At 41.2% G+C, this 17,803-nt stretch overlaps 1 protein-coding gene across 2 annotated transcripts in view; it reads left to right on the forward strand.

Moving 5' to 3' along the window:
- LOC100915461 (kelch-like protein 4) overlaps window positions 1-17,803 on the forward strand; it is a 257,692-nt gene that overhangs the window by 197,071 nt on the left and 42,818 nt on the right. For both annotated transcript variants that reach the window (XM_031944661.1, XM_031944662.1), the window contains exons 6-8: window positions 602-788; window positions 11,468-11,692; window positions 15,752-15,914. In XM_031944661.1, coding sequence (XP_031800521.1) covers window positions 602-788; window positions 11,468-11,692; window positions 15,752-15,914 — 575 coding nt within the window. The remainder of the gene's footprint in view (window positions 1-601; window positions 789-11,467; window positions 11,693-15,751; window positions 15,915-17,803) is intronic.

Here is a 17,803-nt window from a genome sequence, read left to right on the forward strand (position 1 = left end):
AGACAATTTCAATTTAGTGATGAGATCAAAAGCTGAATTTCAGAGGGTTAAAGAGCGAAGATAAGAAGTGATATTTGTCAAAATGACTGTTGTGAGGATTGAGTTAATGTGTATAAACCCTATAATGTCAATTGTTTTCATTATCTCTATTTTTCTTTATCATTTCAATAAATAAAATATTTTCTTTCCTAGAGTTGGAAAATTATATCTGTTTTTGGCTAGAAGACTGTCTAGTGAGTCCAATCCCTTTATTTTTGAGAGTGAAAGCCTATAGTGGGGAATCGATTTCCTCAATTAGAAAGAAGTTAAGTGCACAGTATTTAAAGTGGGCACATTTGTATTTCTGAATCACTGCTGTGATTGCAAAGAGGAATCACTGCAATTTCCTGGAAATTGCTTTCATAGTAGACAATCTTCATGAGTTGTTCATAATAAACCCCTTCAAAGTCCAGGAAGGTCTTTGGATAGCCCACATCCAGGCTGATATCCCGAACTCCTTTCACCTGGGGCAGGATCTGCCAGCGCTTGTGCTCCATTGGTAAATTCGGTGAGATACCCATGGAGGATTTTAGAGGTCACATCATACATTACTGTTTTCCAGTTACTGGCTGATCTTGAGAACAGTACCATGTTCGTGCGTGACCTGGAGTGTCAGAAGCTCCTGATGGAAGCTATGAAGTATCATCTCTTGCCAGAGAGAAGATCCATGATGCAAAGTCCTCGGACCAAGCCACGGAAATCTACAGTTGGAGCCCTGTATGCAGTGGGAGGCATGGATGCCACTAAAGGTAACTGGAGCAAATGTAGAAAAGGAATCTCTCAAAACTGTGACTTACGTCTGAGGAACAAAATCCTGGCTGGCGGGAAGGAAGGGGACAAAGGACATTTTTGTCTCTCTTTGGAAAATGTTTGAATTTTGCCCTTTTTTCCATCACCATCATTTCTCCTTTTACTCCCCCTGAGTCCTCCCTTGTAACCAGGAAGTACCATTGAGTAAAACAAACCAACTCATGGGTCCTACCTGCCGTTATATGTCTCTTTCCCTATCTATACTCCTTTTATAAGAGGGATGGGAGGCATTTTCATTGGCAATTCTGAAGACAGAATTAGTCACTGAGATGGTAAATTCACTAGACATTCATTAAAAACCTGACTGGTGTGAAGGGAAATAGTTCCAGCCCTCAGGGAGCTACCATTCTCATGATTACATTGATTACAATTCTTTTGTTCTCCTTCATATAATTGAGGTTATTATGTAAATTTTTCACCCAAATTAAAAAAAAAACCACTTTTATGCAAATATGCCTGAAGCATATTTTCAAAAATGCAAAAAGTTGCCTTTGGTCTTTATGTTCCAGTTTTGTTCTAGAATTTAGAGATCTGACAGATCATCTAGTCATGGGGTTCTTTTCCTAAGGCCATGAACTTGATTTAAAAAAAATACCTGGAGAAGTGTACTTCGTTCTCCTATATTTCCTTTGTAATTATGTGTAGTATTTCATTTTATGCATTTAAAAACCTGATTCTGAAAAGGTGTTCACCAAAATGCCAAAAAGGCCCAGGACACAAAGGAAGAATCCCTGATTGATTCCAAACCCCTCATTTTACAGAGGGGAAACTGAGGCCCAGCAAGGTTAGGTGGCTTGATCAAACACACACACACACACACACACACACACACACACACACACACGTAGTAACAGAGCTGAAATTTGCACTCAGGGGTTCAGACTCCAAATCTGACCAGGTCTCTTTCTGCTGTGCAAGGGGGTTGAAAGATATAACCAAAAGGTTCTCCAAAGAAGACTTGCCCCCGAGTCCAGATAGAAGCCCTCAAAAGGCTTTGGGAAAGTTACAGTTGAGGAAATTGAAGGTAATTTGAACCTAAATTTGAACTCAGGTGTTCCTGACTCCAGGCCTAGAGCTCCATCCACTGTATGTCACTGAGAGGCCCAATCTGAGGAAGCCTAAGGTCCTTAGGTCAAACTCTCCTTTGAGATGCTTATAAAATTCAGCCCTAGAAGAAGATAAGGAGTTGAAAGAGGGATGAAAGCATCTGAGTTCCAGGCTCCTCCTCCTGCAGAGTGTTTTTCAAGCTTCCTCCTCTCCTTGACCTCTCTTAAGTGTGCAGAGAAAGCGCACTGACCCCAAAGCACCAGGCCAGGGAACCCAAAAGATTCTACCGGGCTAACTCTTAGAAGCCTAAGTTTAAATGGAATACAGTCAATAAGTCTTAGACGTATTACAAAAAGTCAACCTTCTAAGTACAAAGCAACAATAATAATAGTAATAAGAGGCCATGTGCAGTAGAAGCCACAGAGATGGCATGGAAACCAGGAAGACCTGGTTGGTGTCTCATCTCAGATCCATGTGGGCTCTGTGACTGTAAATAATCCTCTAGAGCATTCTCAGAGCTGGGGCAGTTCTTTAATATTAAGTAAGTTATAGAGAAGGTGCCAATCTGCATGAGAAGGAGTTTCCTTACCCGAGTTCTCTCACCAAGGAAGTTGCAGATCTAGTAATCCCTAGCCCTATATCACAATACTAGTTAGCATTTATATAGTGTTTTAAGATTTGCAGAGTGCTTTATGGATGGCATCTCACTTAGTCTTCATGACAACCCTCTGAAGTAGATGATATTCATGAAGGAGGCAGCAATTTGTCTGAAAAAGATCTAGGGGTTCTAGTGGAGCACAAGCTCAGTATGAGTCAGTAGTATGATGTGGCAGCCCCGAATGCTTCTATAAGGGATGGAGCTGTACTGAGAGGAATAAAGAAATGGTAGTCCTCCACAGTCCTCTGTTCCATTCCAATCATACTTGGGCACCACATTTGAAGAAAGATGTGGATAAGCTGGAGAGCATCCAGAGGAGGGCGATAAAAATGATGAAGGGTCTTCAGTCTGTCCTGTGAGGATTGGGTGAGGGGACTGGGGATGTTCAGCCTGGAAAAAAGAAAGTAGGGCAGGGAGAGGGTGGACCACGATGCTGTTTTCAGATATTTTAAGCACCCTCCTCTGGCCTCAGAGGTTAAAATAAAGAAGGGTGTTGGGGGTGATGGGACAGAGAACAGGAAATCCTTGTTAAGTATTCGAGTGACTGTCATGTGGGAGGTGGGTTAGATGGAGGGCACAACTGGGAATAATGGGTGGAAGTTACAGAGGGGCAAAGTTAGCCTTCATGGCAGGAAAAACCTATTTGTCAACGAGAGCTGCCTGAAAGTGACCCAGGCACTGTGCCTCAGGGGAGGGGAGCCCTTCAATAGAGGACTGAAGGAAGTGGCCACATGTGGGTGTGTCCTGGCATACCATGGGCCTCTCTTTTGGCCGTGGGGTGGAGCAGACCACTGACTTGGCAGCCAGGCCTTCTGATTCGAGAAGCCTCTGCTTCCAGCAAGGTCACAGAACCTTAGAATGAGAAAGACTCTTTGAAAGCCTCCTTTTGCAAATGAGGAAAAGTTTCTGGGGAATTCAGATATTCCTAAGCGACAGGACCACATAGTATGCTGGTCAGTTGTGGGCTCAGAGCTGAGTTCAAATTCTTCTTCACACATCCTGGGCAAGTCATTGCACCTTTCGAAGCCTCAGTTTCCTTATATATAAAGTGAGGATAATAGCACCTATGTTCACAAGGTTGATGTGAGATTCAGATGAGATCACAAAAGGCCTTTGTGTTCCTCAAATGTCCCATTTATACCTTGTTTATACAGAGCTCCTTGAAAGCGGTATCTCTAGTACTTAGCAGTAGGTGTTTAATAAAGGTTTTTGACTGACAGGGAACTAGTATCATATTAGTCAGGAAGATATGGCCGGATTATCCCCATTTTTAGTAGCCAGTTGGGTCGGTCATCACAAGACACTTGGGTACCCATCAAGATGAACTCACTTCAGTGCTTTCTGCATCAAGCAGGTCTTCGTATGTGTGTCTAATCATCCCCAAAGGATTTTGCTGTCAGAAAGCTGCTCTTTTCTCTGTTAGCTGTGCCACTAGAAATCGGATAGCCTAATTAGCGGCATCGCTTTGAACAATAGCTTGGAAATGTAATTATTCCCAAATCTTGTCCACTCGTGCCATGGAACTCTTGGTCTTCAGAAGAGAAGAGGGGAGGAAGATGCTCTAATTAAGGGTCAATTAGTAACTCGCAATCTGATTCCATTTTGCCAAAAGGGGAAAATGGGAATAGTGTTTGAGCCAGTTCTTTCTGCAGGGTTTTCGTTGAGATGTTAAATTGTTGCTGTTACTATTGCGGAGGACAGTCGTGCCCAGCCCTCATAACATTTTGGGCTGTTCTGGACAGAGATGCTGGAGTGACTTGCCATTTCCTTTTCTAGCTCATTGGACAGATGCAGACTGTGAGGCACATAGTGAAGTGAAGTGACTTGCCCAGGGTCAGCATGCCAGGAGGTGTCTGAGGCTGGATTTGAACTCAGGGAGGCAAGTCTTCATTAGGTTGAGTATTTGATATGAAGGGGCAGCTAGGTCACATAGTGGCTAGAGTGGAGGCAAATAAGAGCTTGCGTGTAAAGCACTTGGCAAACTTTAGGAGGCCCAAGAACTATCAGCATTTTTACTTGAGACTTGAAGAAGACAGTGCAGACCCCACTCCACCATTCCCTATCTGGAAAATGCTCCTCCATATTTTCCTAACCATAGCCCAGGAGAGCCACCCAGTGTGCTGCTGGAAGCCTTCTGTGCTTTACCAGAGAAGCCTCCAGAACACGATCCCTTCCAAAGTGGAGTGGAAAGAGCTCTGGGTTGAGAATTTTTGTATCTGGGTTCCATTTCTAGTCCTTCTTCTAGTGAACTGTTTGACCTTAGACAAGTCACTTCCATGAATAAAATGGGGATATATATGAAGGAGATAATCTTCTGAGTGTAATTCCATGACTACTATTCCCACGGGTACATTAACACAAAGCTATGGATGAGGGGTTGTGGGGAAGCCTGATCTGATTAGAGCAGAACCGGGGACCGTTTTCAGAGCATTGCCTTGTTAACTACTGACACCCGAACATTTATTTTTCTAAAAACTGCCACTGAAAGAAGCATATTCCTGATTTATACTCTTTTTCAAATCTGTTTTAATGAACATCTGGATTTCTTGTTCGTGTCTTTGCGGTTATCTTTTTCAAAGCATTTCAGGGGTTTTGTAGCGTTACAATATCCACATGAAAAATTGCAAAAATAGGACAAGCCTCCAGTGCTCAGCCCATTGTAGGTGGCTGATGTACATTTTCAGACAGAAGAAAAGATAAGGGGGAACCAGGGAAAGGGCAGGATATAGGCTAATATGCAAGTGTTTTTGACTTCTTTTGAAAACATATCAAGGAAACTGCTAAAACAGATGGATTCTGAACTGCAAGTATCCTGGGGAAAACAGGGTTTTGGATTTTTTTAAATTTGTTTTTGTTTTTGTTTTTTTTAAACAAATCAGCTAGAAAATCAGGGCTGAGGAGAAGTTTCAAGTTGAATGAGGGAGCAGTTTTTACAAGGGTTTGTGGCTCTTCTGGTGGGAAATCTGAAATGCCTGGCCAAAACAAAAGAGATCCCAAGCATTTCTGATGAGAGGTGTGCTTTCCTGAATAGCCTCCATTATGAGAGGCCAGGGAAGGAGCCAGATTTTAGGAGCCAACTATAACACAGATAGGCGGGAGCCACAAGGGGAAGTGTGGACGGGCATGTTAATGGGTAGAAGTATGAACAGACATTGGGAATCAAGGTTACGTTCCCACAAACAGTCATAATGAGGAATGTTTATTTCTGAGGCAAGAGGGACAAAGCATCCCCAGACAAAGTGTCAGGTGGGACCTCATGGCAGGGGGCGAGAGTGGAGAGTGGAGAGTGGACATCACTCTCTCTGTGCAGGAAAAATAGAAGCTCCAGGATGCTGGCATGAGGTTTCCTGTTTTAACTAATTATTCTTGCTAATTAGATGCTAAGTGATGATGTTTCTGTGTTGCTGAAGGCCTCCAAGTGCTACCAGCACCCTCTAAATTGGGCACCCTGGAACAAAGTGCCACCTACCCATCCTAGTTGTGGTGCTGTCTACTAGTCATAAATGTCTCCAGCGAGAAGTATAAGTCAGATTTTTCTCTCTGCATTGACTACAATTACTGGGGTTCGGGGGAATGTTTTATGCTATTTTCAGTATAAGAATAATATCCTTAGGGGCCAGCTAGGTGGTGCAGTGGACAGAGCACCAATCCTGAAGTCAGGAGGACCTGAGTTCAAATTTGCCCTCAGACACTTAACACTTCGCCCTTCCCGGCTGTGTGACCCTGGGTAAGTCACTTAACCCCAGTTGCCTCAGCAAAAAAAAAAAAAAAAAGTAATATGCTTATATTTGTAAGAATTATGACTCTCCCTCCCCATTTCATGATGAATTAAAGTGGCATTCTAAGAAATTTCACTCACCAAAATAATTAGGAAGTAGACCGGGGAAAGAAGAGACAAGAAGATAGAATGAGGGTGGTCAGGGAAACGCAAAAGGAGAAAATAGATGATATTTTAAAAAAATTCATTCGACTAAAATGGATGATTTAAAACAATAGATAAAGGGGGTGCCTGCTACCTCTTTCTTTAAATCTCTACTGCTTCATCAGTACGATCCTGAAACAGTTAAGTGCTTATTGATTGACTCATCAGTACAGTGGTGTTAGGGGCTTTAATTAGTCAGACTTTGCCTAGAGTTCTCAGCTTACAGCAGAGAAGCTAATCTCTTCTTGACTTGCCTTAACTACAGATTAATCCTTTAAAAGATAGACCAGCAAAAAGGGAAACCTTTAATATAAATCTGAGTCTCATCATTCAGGATGACTTGGTAGTTGGGGTGCAAATGTTAGGGATCTCAGGAAGAAGTGACTACTCCAGTTTAGAATTTATATGAGGCAACAGTTTCAAAGGATTCGTGATGAAAAATGCTATCCACCCCCAGAGAGAGAGAAGTGATGAATTCTGTGTGCAGATGGAAGCATTTTTTTCTTTTCGTTTTCTTGGGGGTTTTTTGTTTGTTTTTGTTTTTTTGCAACATGACTAATATGGAAAAATGTTTTGTATGACTTCATACGTGGGAAGCTTTCCTTCTCCATGGGTGGTGTATAGGGTTGGAGAGAGGGACAGAATTTGGAGGAAACAAATAGGGGAAGAAAGGAAACCTGCGTTTACTCTCATCTATATCCTAAATGTTAGGGAAGCAAATTTCAGAGAGCTCAGAAAAAACAAACTGGTCGATCGCCCTGAAGAAAACTTTATAGGAGAACTGGGATGGGAAGCTCTGAAGAATGAAAGTCTAAAGATACAAAGAGAACCAGTTCTATACAAAGAAAAGGGGGGAATGACCTAAAGAGACGAGGATGTACAGGAGTTAACCAACTTAGATATTTAAAGTTTTTAACATTTTATTGACAGCTTTTGTTTTTACATGACCTACATTTTCCAACATTTCTTTCTTCTTTTGCCAGCCCAGAGAGCTGTCCCTTATGATGAAGAATAAAAAAGAAAGAAAAGACACAGGCCCCTGCAATTAATTAGCTGGCAAAAGAGAGCACTGGACTTTAGCGTTAAAGGGACCAGAGTTCCAATCCAGCCTCAGATACTTCTTAGTTATGGGAACCCTGAGGAAATGGGGATAATAGTAGCACCTCCAGCTGAGACGGTATTTATGGGGGTCAAATGAGATATCTTGAGCAAAGTGTTTTGCAAACCTAACATGTTTGCTATTATTGACTAATGGATATATCAACCAAGTCTGTCAGTATCCCCTCTCTGCAAAAAAGAACTAACTCAGATATTTTTTAAGACATGGAGAAAAGAGGGAAGAGGGAAGCAAGGGCAGGTGATGGAAAGAATATGAAACCATGGCTGGAGGTTAGAAGTATAGCATCAGTAGCACAGTATACTTTCCTTGAGGCTGTGGAAGAAAACTAAGCTGAACATAAAGCATTTTTTCTCCTTATTCGAGAGGTGCAGAAAGAAGTGAGGCGATCTGATAGTGGAGTCACTGTCGTTGCTGTTTGAAAGATTACACAGCACAGACCTGGAGCAGGGCAGGTGTCCTAATTAAAAAAAAAAAAAAAAGACAAGAGACCAAAGCCGGCAAACTATAGGCCAATGAACTTGACTCAAATTCATGGACAATCTAGACTCAGAGGGAAGATGATAGCTATCTTCAGGAATGTGCTGGAGTGGGCTCCTTGCCAGTTGTTAATCATGTTAATAATAAAGATTAAACTAAGAAGTACATTGTGCATACATTTTCCCCCTAAGAATTTACTGGCACTACATTCAAGTGTTTATCTTATGGGTACTGGAAGGGCAAGGGGAATTTTTGCTTGGCCCCACAGGACCAGACTAGGAGCAGTGGCCGAGCATCATTTATGGGAGAATTTCCATTTTGGGTCAGGAAAACACAAACAGGGACACCTGGAATGCTCGGTTTGGGGAAGAGGTGCTTGTTTTCCTCAACGAAGGTTTCCAAGCAAAGGCTAGCAGCCTTTTTGTTTGATATTCTAGAGTAAAGATTCTTGTTCAAGCGTGAGCTAGAGAACATTGCAAAGAGAAACACTTTTTGGAAAGACATCCAAACTCGGATCAACACAGTGATGACCATACTTCCAAATGACCAGTGATGAAACACGCTACCCGCTTCCTGACAGAGGCGTGGGATGCAGAGTGCAGAATGAGACGTGACTGATTTGGAAATTTGTTTTCTTTGATTATGCATATTTGTCACAAAGGTTCTGTATTTTTTAATGTGGAGGAGTGGAAGAAAAAGTAGATTTTTGTTCATGGGAAAAAATAAGTGTGATTCAAAAATTGGGGGAAATGAAAGAAAGAGAAAAGAATGTTTGCTAATTAAAAATGCAATGAAAAAAGTCTCTGTGGCACTCTATGGCCTCTGGGGTCTCCTGAAGAGCTCCCAGGGTCACAGAGCCCACTCCTTCCTAATGCAGCTCATTTCACATCTTAGGGCACTAGAACCTAAATTAGCTTTTACTGACAAAAGATCAGGGGGCGACTGAATGCCTGGCAGGGAGCAGTACCATTTTCTAAGGCAGTCAATGGCTGTAGCCCAATAAATGAGAAGAAAGGAGGCCTCTATTAGTATAGAAAGGACTAAATGCCTCAGAACTCTATCCTCCTAATTACAACCTTTGCAATATAGTCGTGGGCAAGGGAAAGGACCGACACTGGAGGTCCCTTTGATCTTCAATTTTAGTCCTAGCTCACTAATTTTTTGTCTTTAAAACATGAAGCAGCCCATAAATCACCATGCTAAATGGACAGAGATCATTAAAATGTTAGTGGACGGGTACATAGCTAGCCATAGATTCTTGTTGTATGGGATATTTGTAATTCAATTGGCCAAACCTCATTAGATGTCTACTATGTGCAAAGCACTGATTTAGTTTACTGTGCTTCCAGTGACTCAGTATGGACAAAACCCTTTAATTGGGGAGTAAAATTTGGATTGAAAAAGCTTTTTCCAGAGGACTAGTAGACACTAATGAATCTTCTCCTAAGCCTCATCATGGGTAGCAAGAATAGGATAAAATACTAACTTCTCTGTTTGGGTTTTACTGTCCTTTCCAATCTGATTCCTCCAGTCCATCTTCTCAGACTAATTCCCCAGTTCCCTCCCATAGGCACTCTAGATTTTAGCCTGACAGACTCACTTGTTACAGCCCCTGAATGTAGCATTGTATCTCTTGCTTCTGTATTGCCACAGAATGTTCCACTTCTACTTCCTGGGATCCTGCCCCCCCAACTGGTAACTACTCCCTGTCCCCCAAATGATTTTGTATATGTTTATTATTTGCTTTTCTTGGGTTTTCCCCAAGTAGAATGTAGGTTCCTTATTGCATTTGTATCCCCAGGGCCTAGCACAGTGCATGGCCCTTGGTAGGTGCTTAATAAATTTTTGTTGACTTGAGTAATTGTCCTAGGTATTAACCAAAAGCCCCGTGCTCCTCACAGACAGCCTGTCCTTGTTAATTCAACCATTAGGGTTCCCCCAATTGACCAGAAGGGTCTGATCTACCCTTCCAGTATTGTCCATTGGGATGTCTGCAAGCAAACCCACTGCTCCAGAGAACAGTGATAGGACTGCCTGTACAACCATGGCGAAAATCACTAGTCATTCTCATACTCCTCCTCCTGTCCTGATGACACACCCAGATTCAGATGGCAAGAGGAGAAGGACTAGACAGCAAAGTGCTCAGAGGAGAATAAAAGTTCATTGGGAGATTACTGAAGTGTGCAGCCACTCTTAGCTCATATTTATGTGGTACTTGATTATCTCTCAAGTGCCTTCCTGAGAGCAAGCTTGGAAGGCCCAAAATACAGACATTATTATCCTCATATACAAAATGAAGAGATTAGAGAGGTGAAATCACACGATTAATAAGCAATAGATTAGGGCACGAACTCTTGCCTTCTGCTTCAAATTTATGCTTCTTTCTACCATCGCATGCATATAACATAACATAAATATTCTATACTTTGCCTACCATACAGTTGTCAGTCTGGCATCCTAACATCAGCCTCATTATTGGTTCCATTTCCCAGTGGAATTTTGAGGAATGGCATTTTTTTTTTTGCTCTGGTTAATAGTATTTTTTCCAATTATGTAAAGACAATTTTTAATTTCATTTTTACAAAATTTTGAATTTAAATTTTTCTCCTTCCTCTGCCTTCTTCCTAAAATGGTAAATAATTTGATGTTATATATGTGCAACCATGTAAAATATTTCTATAATAGTCACAGTTGTAAAAGAAGAAACAGACCAAAAGAAAAAAAAACATGAAAAAGATAAAGAATGTGAAAATAGTGCGCTTCAATAGGCATTTAGAATCCATCAGTTCTTTCTCTGGAAGTGGACAGTATTTTCTATCATGAGTCTTTTGGAATCGTCTTGGATCATTCATTATATTGCTGAAAAGACCTACGTCATTCATAGTTGATCATCCCACAAGGTATCCGTTACTGGGACATACAGATTTGTAACAACTAATATTTAGTGCAGCACTCCCAAGAATTCCTGAGCTGCCAAGAGCATGCTGGAACGGGGAAGGAAGCACTGTTCAATAGTCAGAAATAAGGGAAAACTTCCTTCTGATTGTTTCAAGTGCTCCAGCCAACTATGATTTTGCCGTCTAGACAGTGGCATTCTATTAGTCTGCAGGGGGCTCTACCAATTAGGCACATCTGCAAGGATGCTTGGGAACCCTCGTGGCTGAGCTGCCAATAAAGTATTAGGTATATTCTGCCAGACTTGTCCTTTCCATTTCTGCTTAGTCTGGAGCTTACCTGGCACCTTCCCATAGGTTGTAGGATCTGATACTTTCTTTTCTTAGATTTCTATTACTGTATGAGAAATTGTATGCTACATAATGATCATGGGGGAAAATGTACAAACTTCATTCTTAAAACGGGGACGATAGTTATGAGGCTCATTTTTTTTAAACAGGCACAACCACAATTGAAAGATATGACCTTCGTACAAACAACTGGATACAGGTCGGTACCATGAATGGTCGCCGGTTGCAATTTGGAGTCGCAGTAATTGACAACAAACTCTACATTGTGGGTGGAAGAGATGGTCTAAAAACCTTGAATACCGTGGAATGTTTTAATCCCGTGGCCAAAATCTGGTCAGTCATGCCTCCTATGTCAACTCATAGACACGGTCTGGGTAAGTTAAATACACAAACTGTAGTCTCTTTTTTATCCAGAAAATGGGAGTGAGCATACAGTAGAAACTGGCTGTGACGCTACTAGTCATTGCAAGAATTTGGCTAGGGCGTGAGTCAGATAACAAATCACAAGTTTAAGAATCCGTAATTTTCTAGGTGTGAGCATACCCTTCTCTGCTGCAGATCACAATGCCTCTATAGCTCTGTGAGTTGCCTGATCTAAAATTAGTCAATACTTGGTGGCTGACTTGGCGCTGAACAGCTCTGAATTAACCAAGCCTAGTCTTCAGACAGTAGATATGTGGTCCATCATTAGGCCTAGACTAGAAACCTTTCCCACTTGCTTAGGGATTTGTGCTCTATTGGCATAGTCTTATACACAGATGAGCCCCTAAAATAGGATTTTAGTGGAGGGGTTAGCTAATTTCTCCCTCCCAGAAAACTTTGGCCTTTTGGGGGGGGGGGAAGATCTGGGTTTTACCGATAGAGGGAACTCTTTGTGAGAAAGTGCCTCCACTTGGTGTAGTAAAACTGCATCTACTGCATAACCTAGAGCGTTAACCAGAAAGTTGCCTGGAGTTCTACAGATAAAGTGACTTAGCAGTGTGCCTGGCACACAGTAGGTGCTTAAAAAGTGCTTGTTGACTTGATTTTGCCACAGTTACACAACCAGTATGTTGTCAGAGATGGGACTTCAACCCAGGTTTTCTTGAATCTGAACCTGCCTCGCTCTGTCACACTGCTTGTTAAAAACCCAAGGTCATCTCCATTCCATGATGAGATATTGGAGTAGGATTTTAGTGGAGGAAGGTCCAATAATAACCCCTCCCCAAGTACTACATATAACAGAAACAAGATGTAATATTCCATAGTTTGCCTAGGATATACTTGTTAGTCTGGTGTGTGGATACAATCATTACTGGTTCTGTTTTCCAATGAAAACTCCGAGGAGGGACATCTTGAGAAATTTGAAACGGCGAAAATCAGAAGTCTATCCTGGGAATACAGGTAAGTGGGATAAGGAAGCTGTCTCTAGGTGAATGCCGTTCCCTTCCCCATAGGGACAAATCTGCATTGCGGCAAAGTCGCTGGGATGCAAAATTAGACCAGAACATATTTAGGAAGAACGCTGCTATTGGAAGGAACCCTGAATTATCTCTCCCCCATCCTTCACACAAAAAGGAAGATTGGGATTCATGGTGATCACTTCCATATAAGGCCCTACTCATTTAAGAACAGTCTCAGCCTCCCCAGGATTTCTAGAAAGAGAAACTTATTTCTAGACTGCTGGGATATGGACCCACATCCTTAGACCCGGGATGATCTAGAGAAAGCATTTAGTGGTTGTTTTCAAGAATATCTTTCTTCACTCTCGATACATCAGGACCACTGAAAAGCATTAAATATAAAACTATATGACATAAATTGAATTTTTTTATTCCAAATATATGAGGCATTTATAACCCACGAGGTTTGCTCATTCAGAATCTTGATTTTCATAATCATTGCAAAGCAATTCATTTCTTGCATCTTGAGAAATGACTAATTTGTCAAATGGGACATTGTGAAAGACATCTCTTTTAAAGAAAAGTGACTTCAGTACAAAGCGGGGCACAGGAGAGGAATTGGAAAAAATGGTTTAAGATTAGAAAATGAAAGATGTCAAAGAATCACATAAAATATAGAATCCATTTAACAATCATCCAGTCAAACCCACCCTTTTCATAGATGGAAAAACTGAGGTCTAAAGATGGCAAGTGACTCCTCACAGTCAAGTCATTTATCTCCAAGTCCAGTAAGCGATCTTGCCACTATACAACATCTGACAATTTCTCAGTTTTCTCCCTTGTATAATGCGTTTGTCTTCATTTACTGCATTCATATATGCTACAGGTCAAAGCGTGTCTCTTCAAACATAATTAATAGTCCAATATTATTATATTGAGGTTTTAACACTAATTTTACTCATTAGGAAGAGGGTTCTTTAAGGCAGCAGTAGAGCAGGGTCTGGTGCTGGTGATCATAACACTAGCCTCACCATGCCTTCCCTATAAAGAGGTTTCCTCTGTGTTTACAATATATAAAAGACAAATCTAGCATCGATTTCCTCTTTCAGAAAACATGAAACATTATCTTCATTCTGTACAAATATTTCAGCTTTGCCTGATGAATTATTTTTGCTTTATAAGCGTCAAATTATTCACTAAACACTAAACAGAAGACAGTCATTGCCTAGTTTAAGCATTTCTATCCTAAGTAATTGCCCAAGGAAGTATGCGAGGAAAAGTTCATTTATCAGGACAGAAAATCACAGAATCATAGGGTTTTGTCCATACACAGGAACAATACAGAGCTAAGACAATAATTCAAAGGGAGAAGCCTCTCATCGAGGAAAAAATTCTCAAATGTTCAAGCTGCAGTGAACCTCTTCCGGACAACTCTTCTGATTGCAAGTTGTCCTTTCTGGTGAGAGAGAGTGAAAGCATCTCAGGTGAGCCGGCTTCTCCTCCCGAAGGCCTTCCATCACATTTGCAGCAATCTTGCCCATCTCCTCATGTTTCTGAGAGCTTTTCCCCAGGGTCACTGCCTGCTGAAGCTTTCCTCTCTCAGTTGTTTGCAAAACAGTCTAAGCTATCCCACATTTTATAGAGGAGTGAGGTCAAGACATCTTAAGTGACTTATCCATAGTCTCAGACTAAATAGCAAAATTAGTACTAAAGCCCATGCCTCTTGACTCAGGCTTCCATCCACAACACTTTCCTCTACATACCAGAAAGTTCCATTTGATCTGAATTATTCTACTTGGCTACCTGAATCAATACTGTTACCTGAATCGGTAGAATACACTGATTAGTCAGCCCTCAATTTCACTGTGTCTGTGTAGTCATAGCAACTCCATGGAAACAAGAAATGAGGGAATGAAAGAAACGTCCTAATCAGTGTCACTGAGGATGTAGATGAGGTAATAGTGAGTGTCCAGCAAAGTGAAGATATAAAAAATGTAGGAAGCAAAGAAACCAACAATATTCATTCCTGGAGAAAGGAGAGGCGGTGCAGGGAAGGGCCATCTCCTACTCAAACCTGGAAAATTACCCGTTCCCTAGGAGCAGCTAGATGGCACAGTGGATAGAGCACTAACCCTCAAGTCAGGAGGACTCGAGTTCAAATTCAGTCTCAGACACAGCATTTACTAGCCGTGTAACCCTGGGCAAGTCAATTAATTCCCAATTGCCTCACAGTACATTGATCATCTGCAGAGGACCCAGTTACAGATGGATCTTCACAAGACAAACTCACACAGATCTTCCTTGTAGACAAAGCCATATTCAAGATCTGAGGCTGAGGAAGCCGTGATCATCCCAAAATGGCGATGCCTCCCTTCCAGTGAGCGTGGCCCAGACACTCCAGCTGGGGCAATTATTGTCCACCCCTTATAAATTTTCCCATCTAACAGGTGGAGGTGGGAGGCGGTTTCCTCCAATTCTTTTGATGCTGCTAGGACGCCCGTACTTACTGTTTATCTCATCATAAGATCATCCCATTTTTTTTCAATTATGCATTGATGGTTTGATAGCCTTTATATTCCAGCTTCTTAAACTCTGGGTCATGACCCCATATGGGGTCTCATAACTGAGGTTGCAAGATTATGATTATCAGTAAATATTTGATTTGTAACCTATTTTATATACCTGCAGTCATGTCAAAATTTCTGAGACAAAAAGGGTTGTGAGTTGAATAAGAAGTCCTGCTTTATACCATTTCTCCCATATAATTCACTGTCCTAGGGGAAAAATGCCCTCTACATATTGACATTCCCAGAAAAGGCAATTCTCCAACCTTCCTTGGCTTCACACAGTTTTCAGTAATGATACTCTTCCATGAGACATTCGTTATGCCCAAACAAATTAGGGGAACACCTTTATCTTCTGATGAATAACAGAAGATTCTTTGAGAAATGAGAGCCAAATCTGAAGCGGGCAGTTACTTCAAAAGGGATATGCTAAACATTTGGGAAATGTCAAATCTAGGGAAGGCTCTAAACTGTTCTCTTCCTTTAGGGGTGGCCATGCTTGAAGGACCGATGTATGCTGTTGGTGGCCATGACGGATGGAGTTATCTTAATACTGTAGAAAGATGGGACCCTCAAGCACGGCAGTGGAATTATGTTGCTAGCATGTCAACTCCTCGGAGCACAGTGGGTGTCGCAGCGTTGAACAGCAAGTAAGGAAACCCTTTCAAGCTCATGTGGGGCTACCAATGCTTTCAAATAAGATCTTTTTCTTCTTTCATTTTCCCCCCAAATTTTAAAGAAGGTGAACTTTGCAAGGCCCACGTTTTTAAGTTGAGGATAAAATTGATGGGAAAAAATGAAGAGAATTACATCGATGTAGATTGTCTTTGCATTTTAAAATCTGTTAGCGTCAACACTGCATATTTTCCTATGACATGTGAAGTTGATTGCATTGCTATACAGTATAGGTGTTTTTAGATTTTTTGTTAACTATTGCATATTTTCATTCAGACCTAAGATTTCACTGATAAAATGAATATCCTGTAAAGAATTGTTTGCCAGTACAGATCACCAATAATCTGCAAATTTGTCTTTGTAGAGGTGCCTGTGGAAAGTGAGAGCTTAAAAAACTTGCCCAGGACCACAAAGGCAGGACTTGAACCCAGGGCTTTCTGAGCTGGAGATTAGCTCTGTCCATTATGCCATGTTGCCAATCATTATTTTAATATCCTATTTTCTTTGAATATCCCATCTTCAGCCATAATGAGAATAAATTTTCCTCAAGAAAATCCTGTGTGGTATGTGATATTATTATTACCATTTCACAGATGAGTAAAATGAGGCTCAGAGAGTTGAAGTGGCCAAATTCATAAAGCTACCATGTATCTGAACTGCGATGTAAAGCCAGGACTTCTTGAGTCCAAATCCAGCACTCCCTCCACACTGCCTCTCAGATCATGCATTATATGCATCCTTTATCTCCCAGCTTCTTAAACTGTGGTTTAAGACACCATATAGAATCTCATAACAATGTGTGGGTCACAAAATTATGATTTATCGCCAGTAAATGTTAGATTTGCGTATCTATTTTATATACCTATATACCCATGGTCATGTAAAATTTGCTTGGTGAAAAGGGGTCATGAGTTGAAAAAGTTTAAGAAATCCTGCTTATAATAATCCATCAACAAGGCACTCATAAGGAAAGAAGCTTCCCGATTTTCGGCAAGTAACATCATACGAGGAACCTTTTATCATTATGAAAAAACAATGATTTGAAACATTTATTTGATCGAACGGTTTATGGAACAGTTCCTATTTTTGCCATATAGAAACTCCCATCGTCCTTTCCTGTATGATGTGCCCATTTCTTTCCCAGTGGATGCTTTTCCCTTAGACCCAGATTAGCACTGGGCCTACAGAACAGCTCTTAAAGTCACAAATAGGGTGGAATGACCTGGGCTTCAGAAGATCTTGAAAATATTTGTCCTCTTGACACTAGGCTTAAGATAAATTCTCTTTCTCCTCATTCACAAAGTCATTGGGCCTGCCCTCCCTTTAGGTCCTTATGGTCTCTTGCCTCTACTATTGTAATAGCTTTGAATTGAGCCTCCCTGTCTCAAATCTCTCCCCTTTCCAATTTATCTTCCGTAGAGCTTCCAAAGTGATATTACTTATAAGCACAGGTTTCCTTACCACTCTCCTCTTCAAGAAATTCCATTGGTTCCCTGTGGCTTCTAGGAAATCGCAATTTCTCCTTCACCCTCTCTCCCTCTTCTTCTCCCTCGTTCCCTTTTTTTTCACTTTCACCCTGCTCTATTTACTATTTAAAACCCTACAAAATCTGATGCTAACCTAATTTTCCAGCCATAGACAGACTGATAGAATTTTTATATTGTATTTTATAATTTCATATTGTATTTCATATCACATATGCCCCTTCATGTTCTCTACATTTCACCCAGGCTAGTCTGCTTGCTTTCCCTGTATGTCATAGTCTTATCTCCCATTTGCATGTCTTTTCACAAGCCCAGAATTCCCTCACTGCTCCTTTTAGAATCAACCCCTCATATGAAGGCTCTCCTCATAATTCCACTTA

Source organism: Sarcophilus harrisii, chromosome X (assembly GCF_902635505.1).
Source record: "Sarcophilus harrisii chromosome X, mSarHar1.11, whole genome shotgun sequence".
In the NCBI taxonomy this organism is placed as follows: domain Eukaryota; kingdom Metazoa; phylum Chordata; class Mammalia; order Dasyuromorphia; family Dasyuridae; genus Sarcophilus; species Sarcophilus harrisii.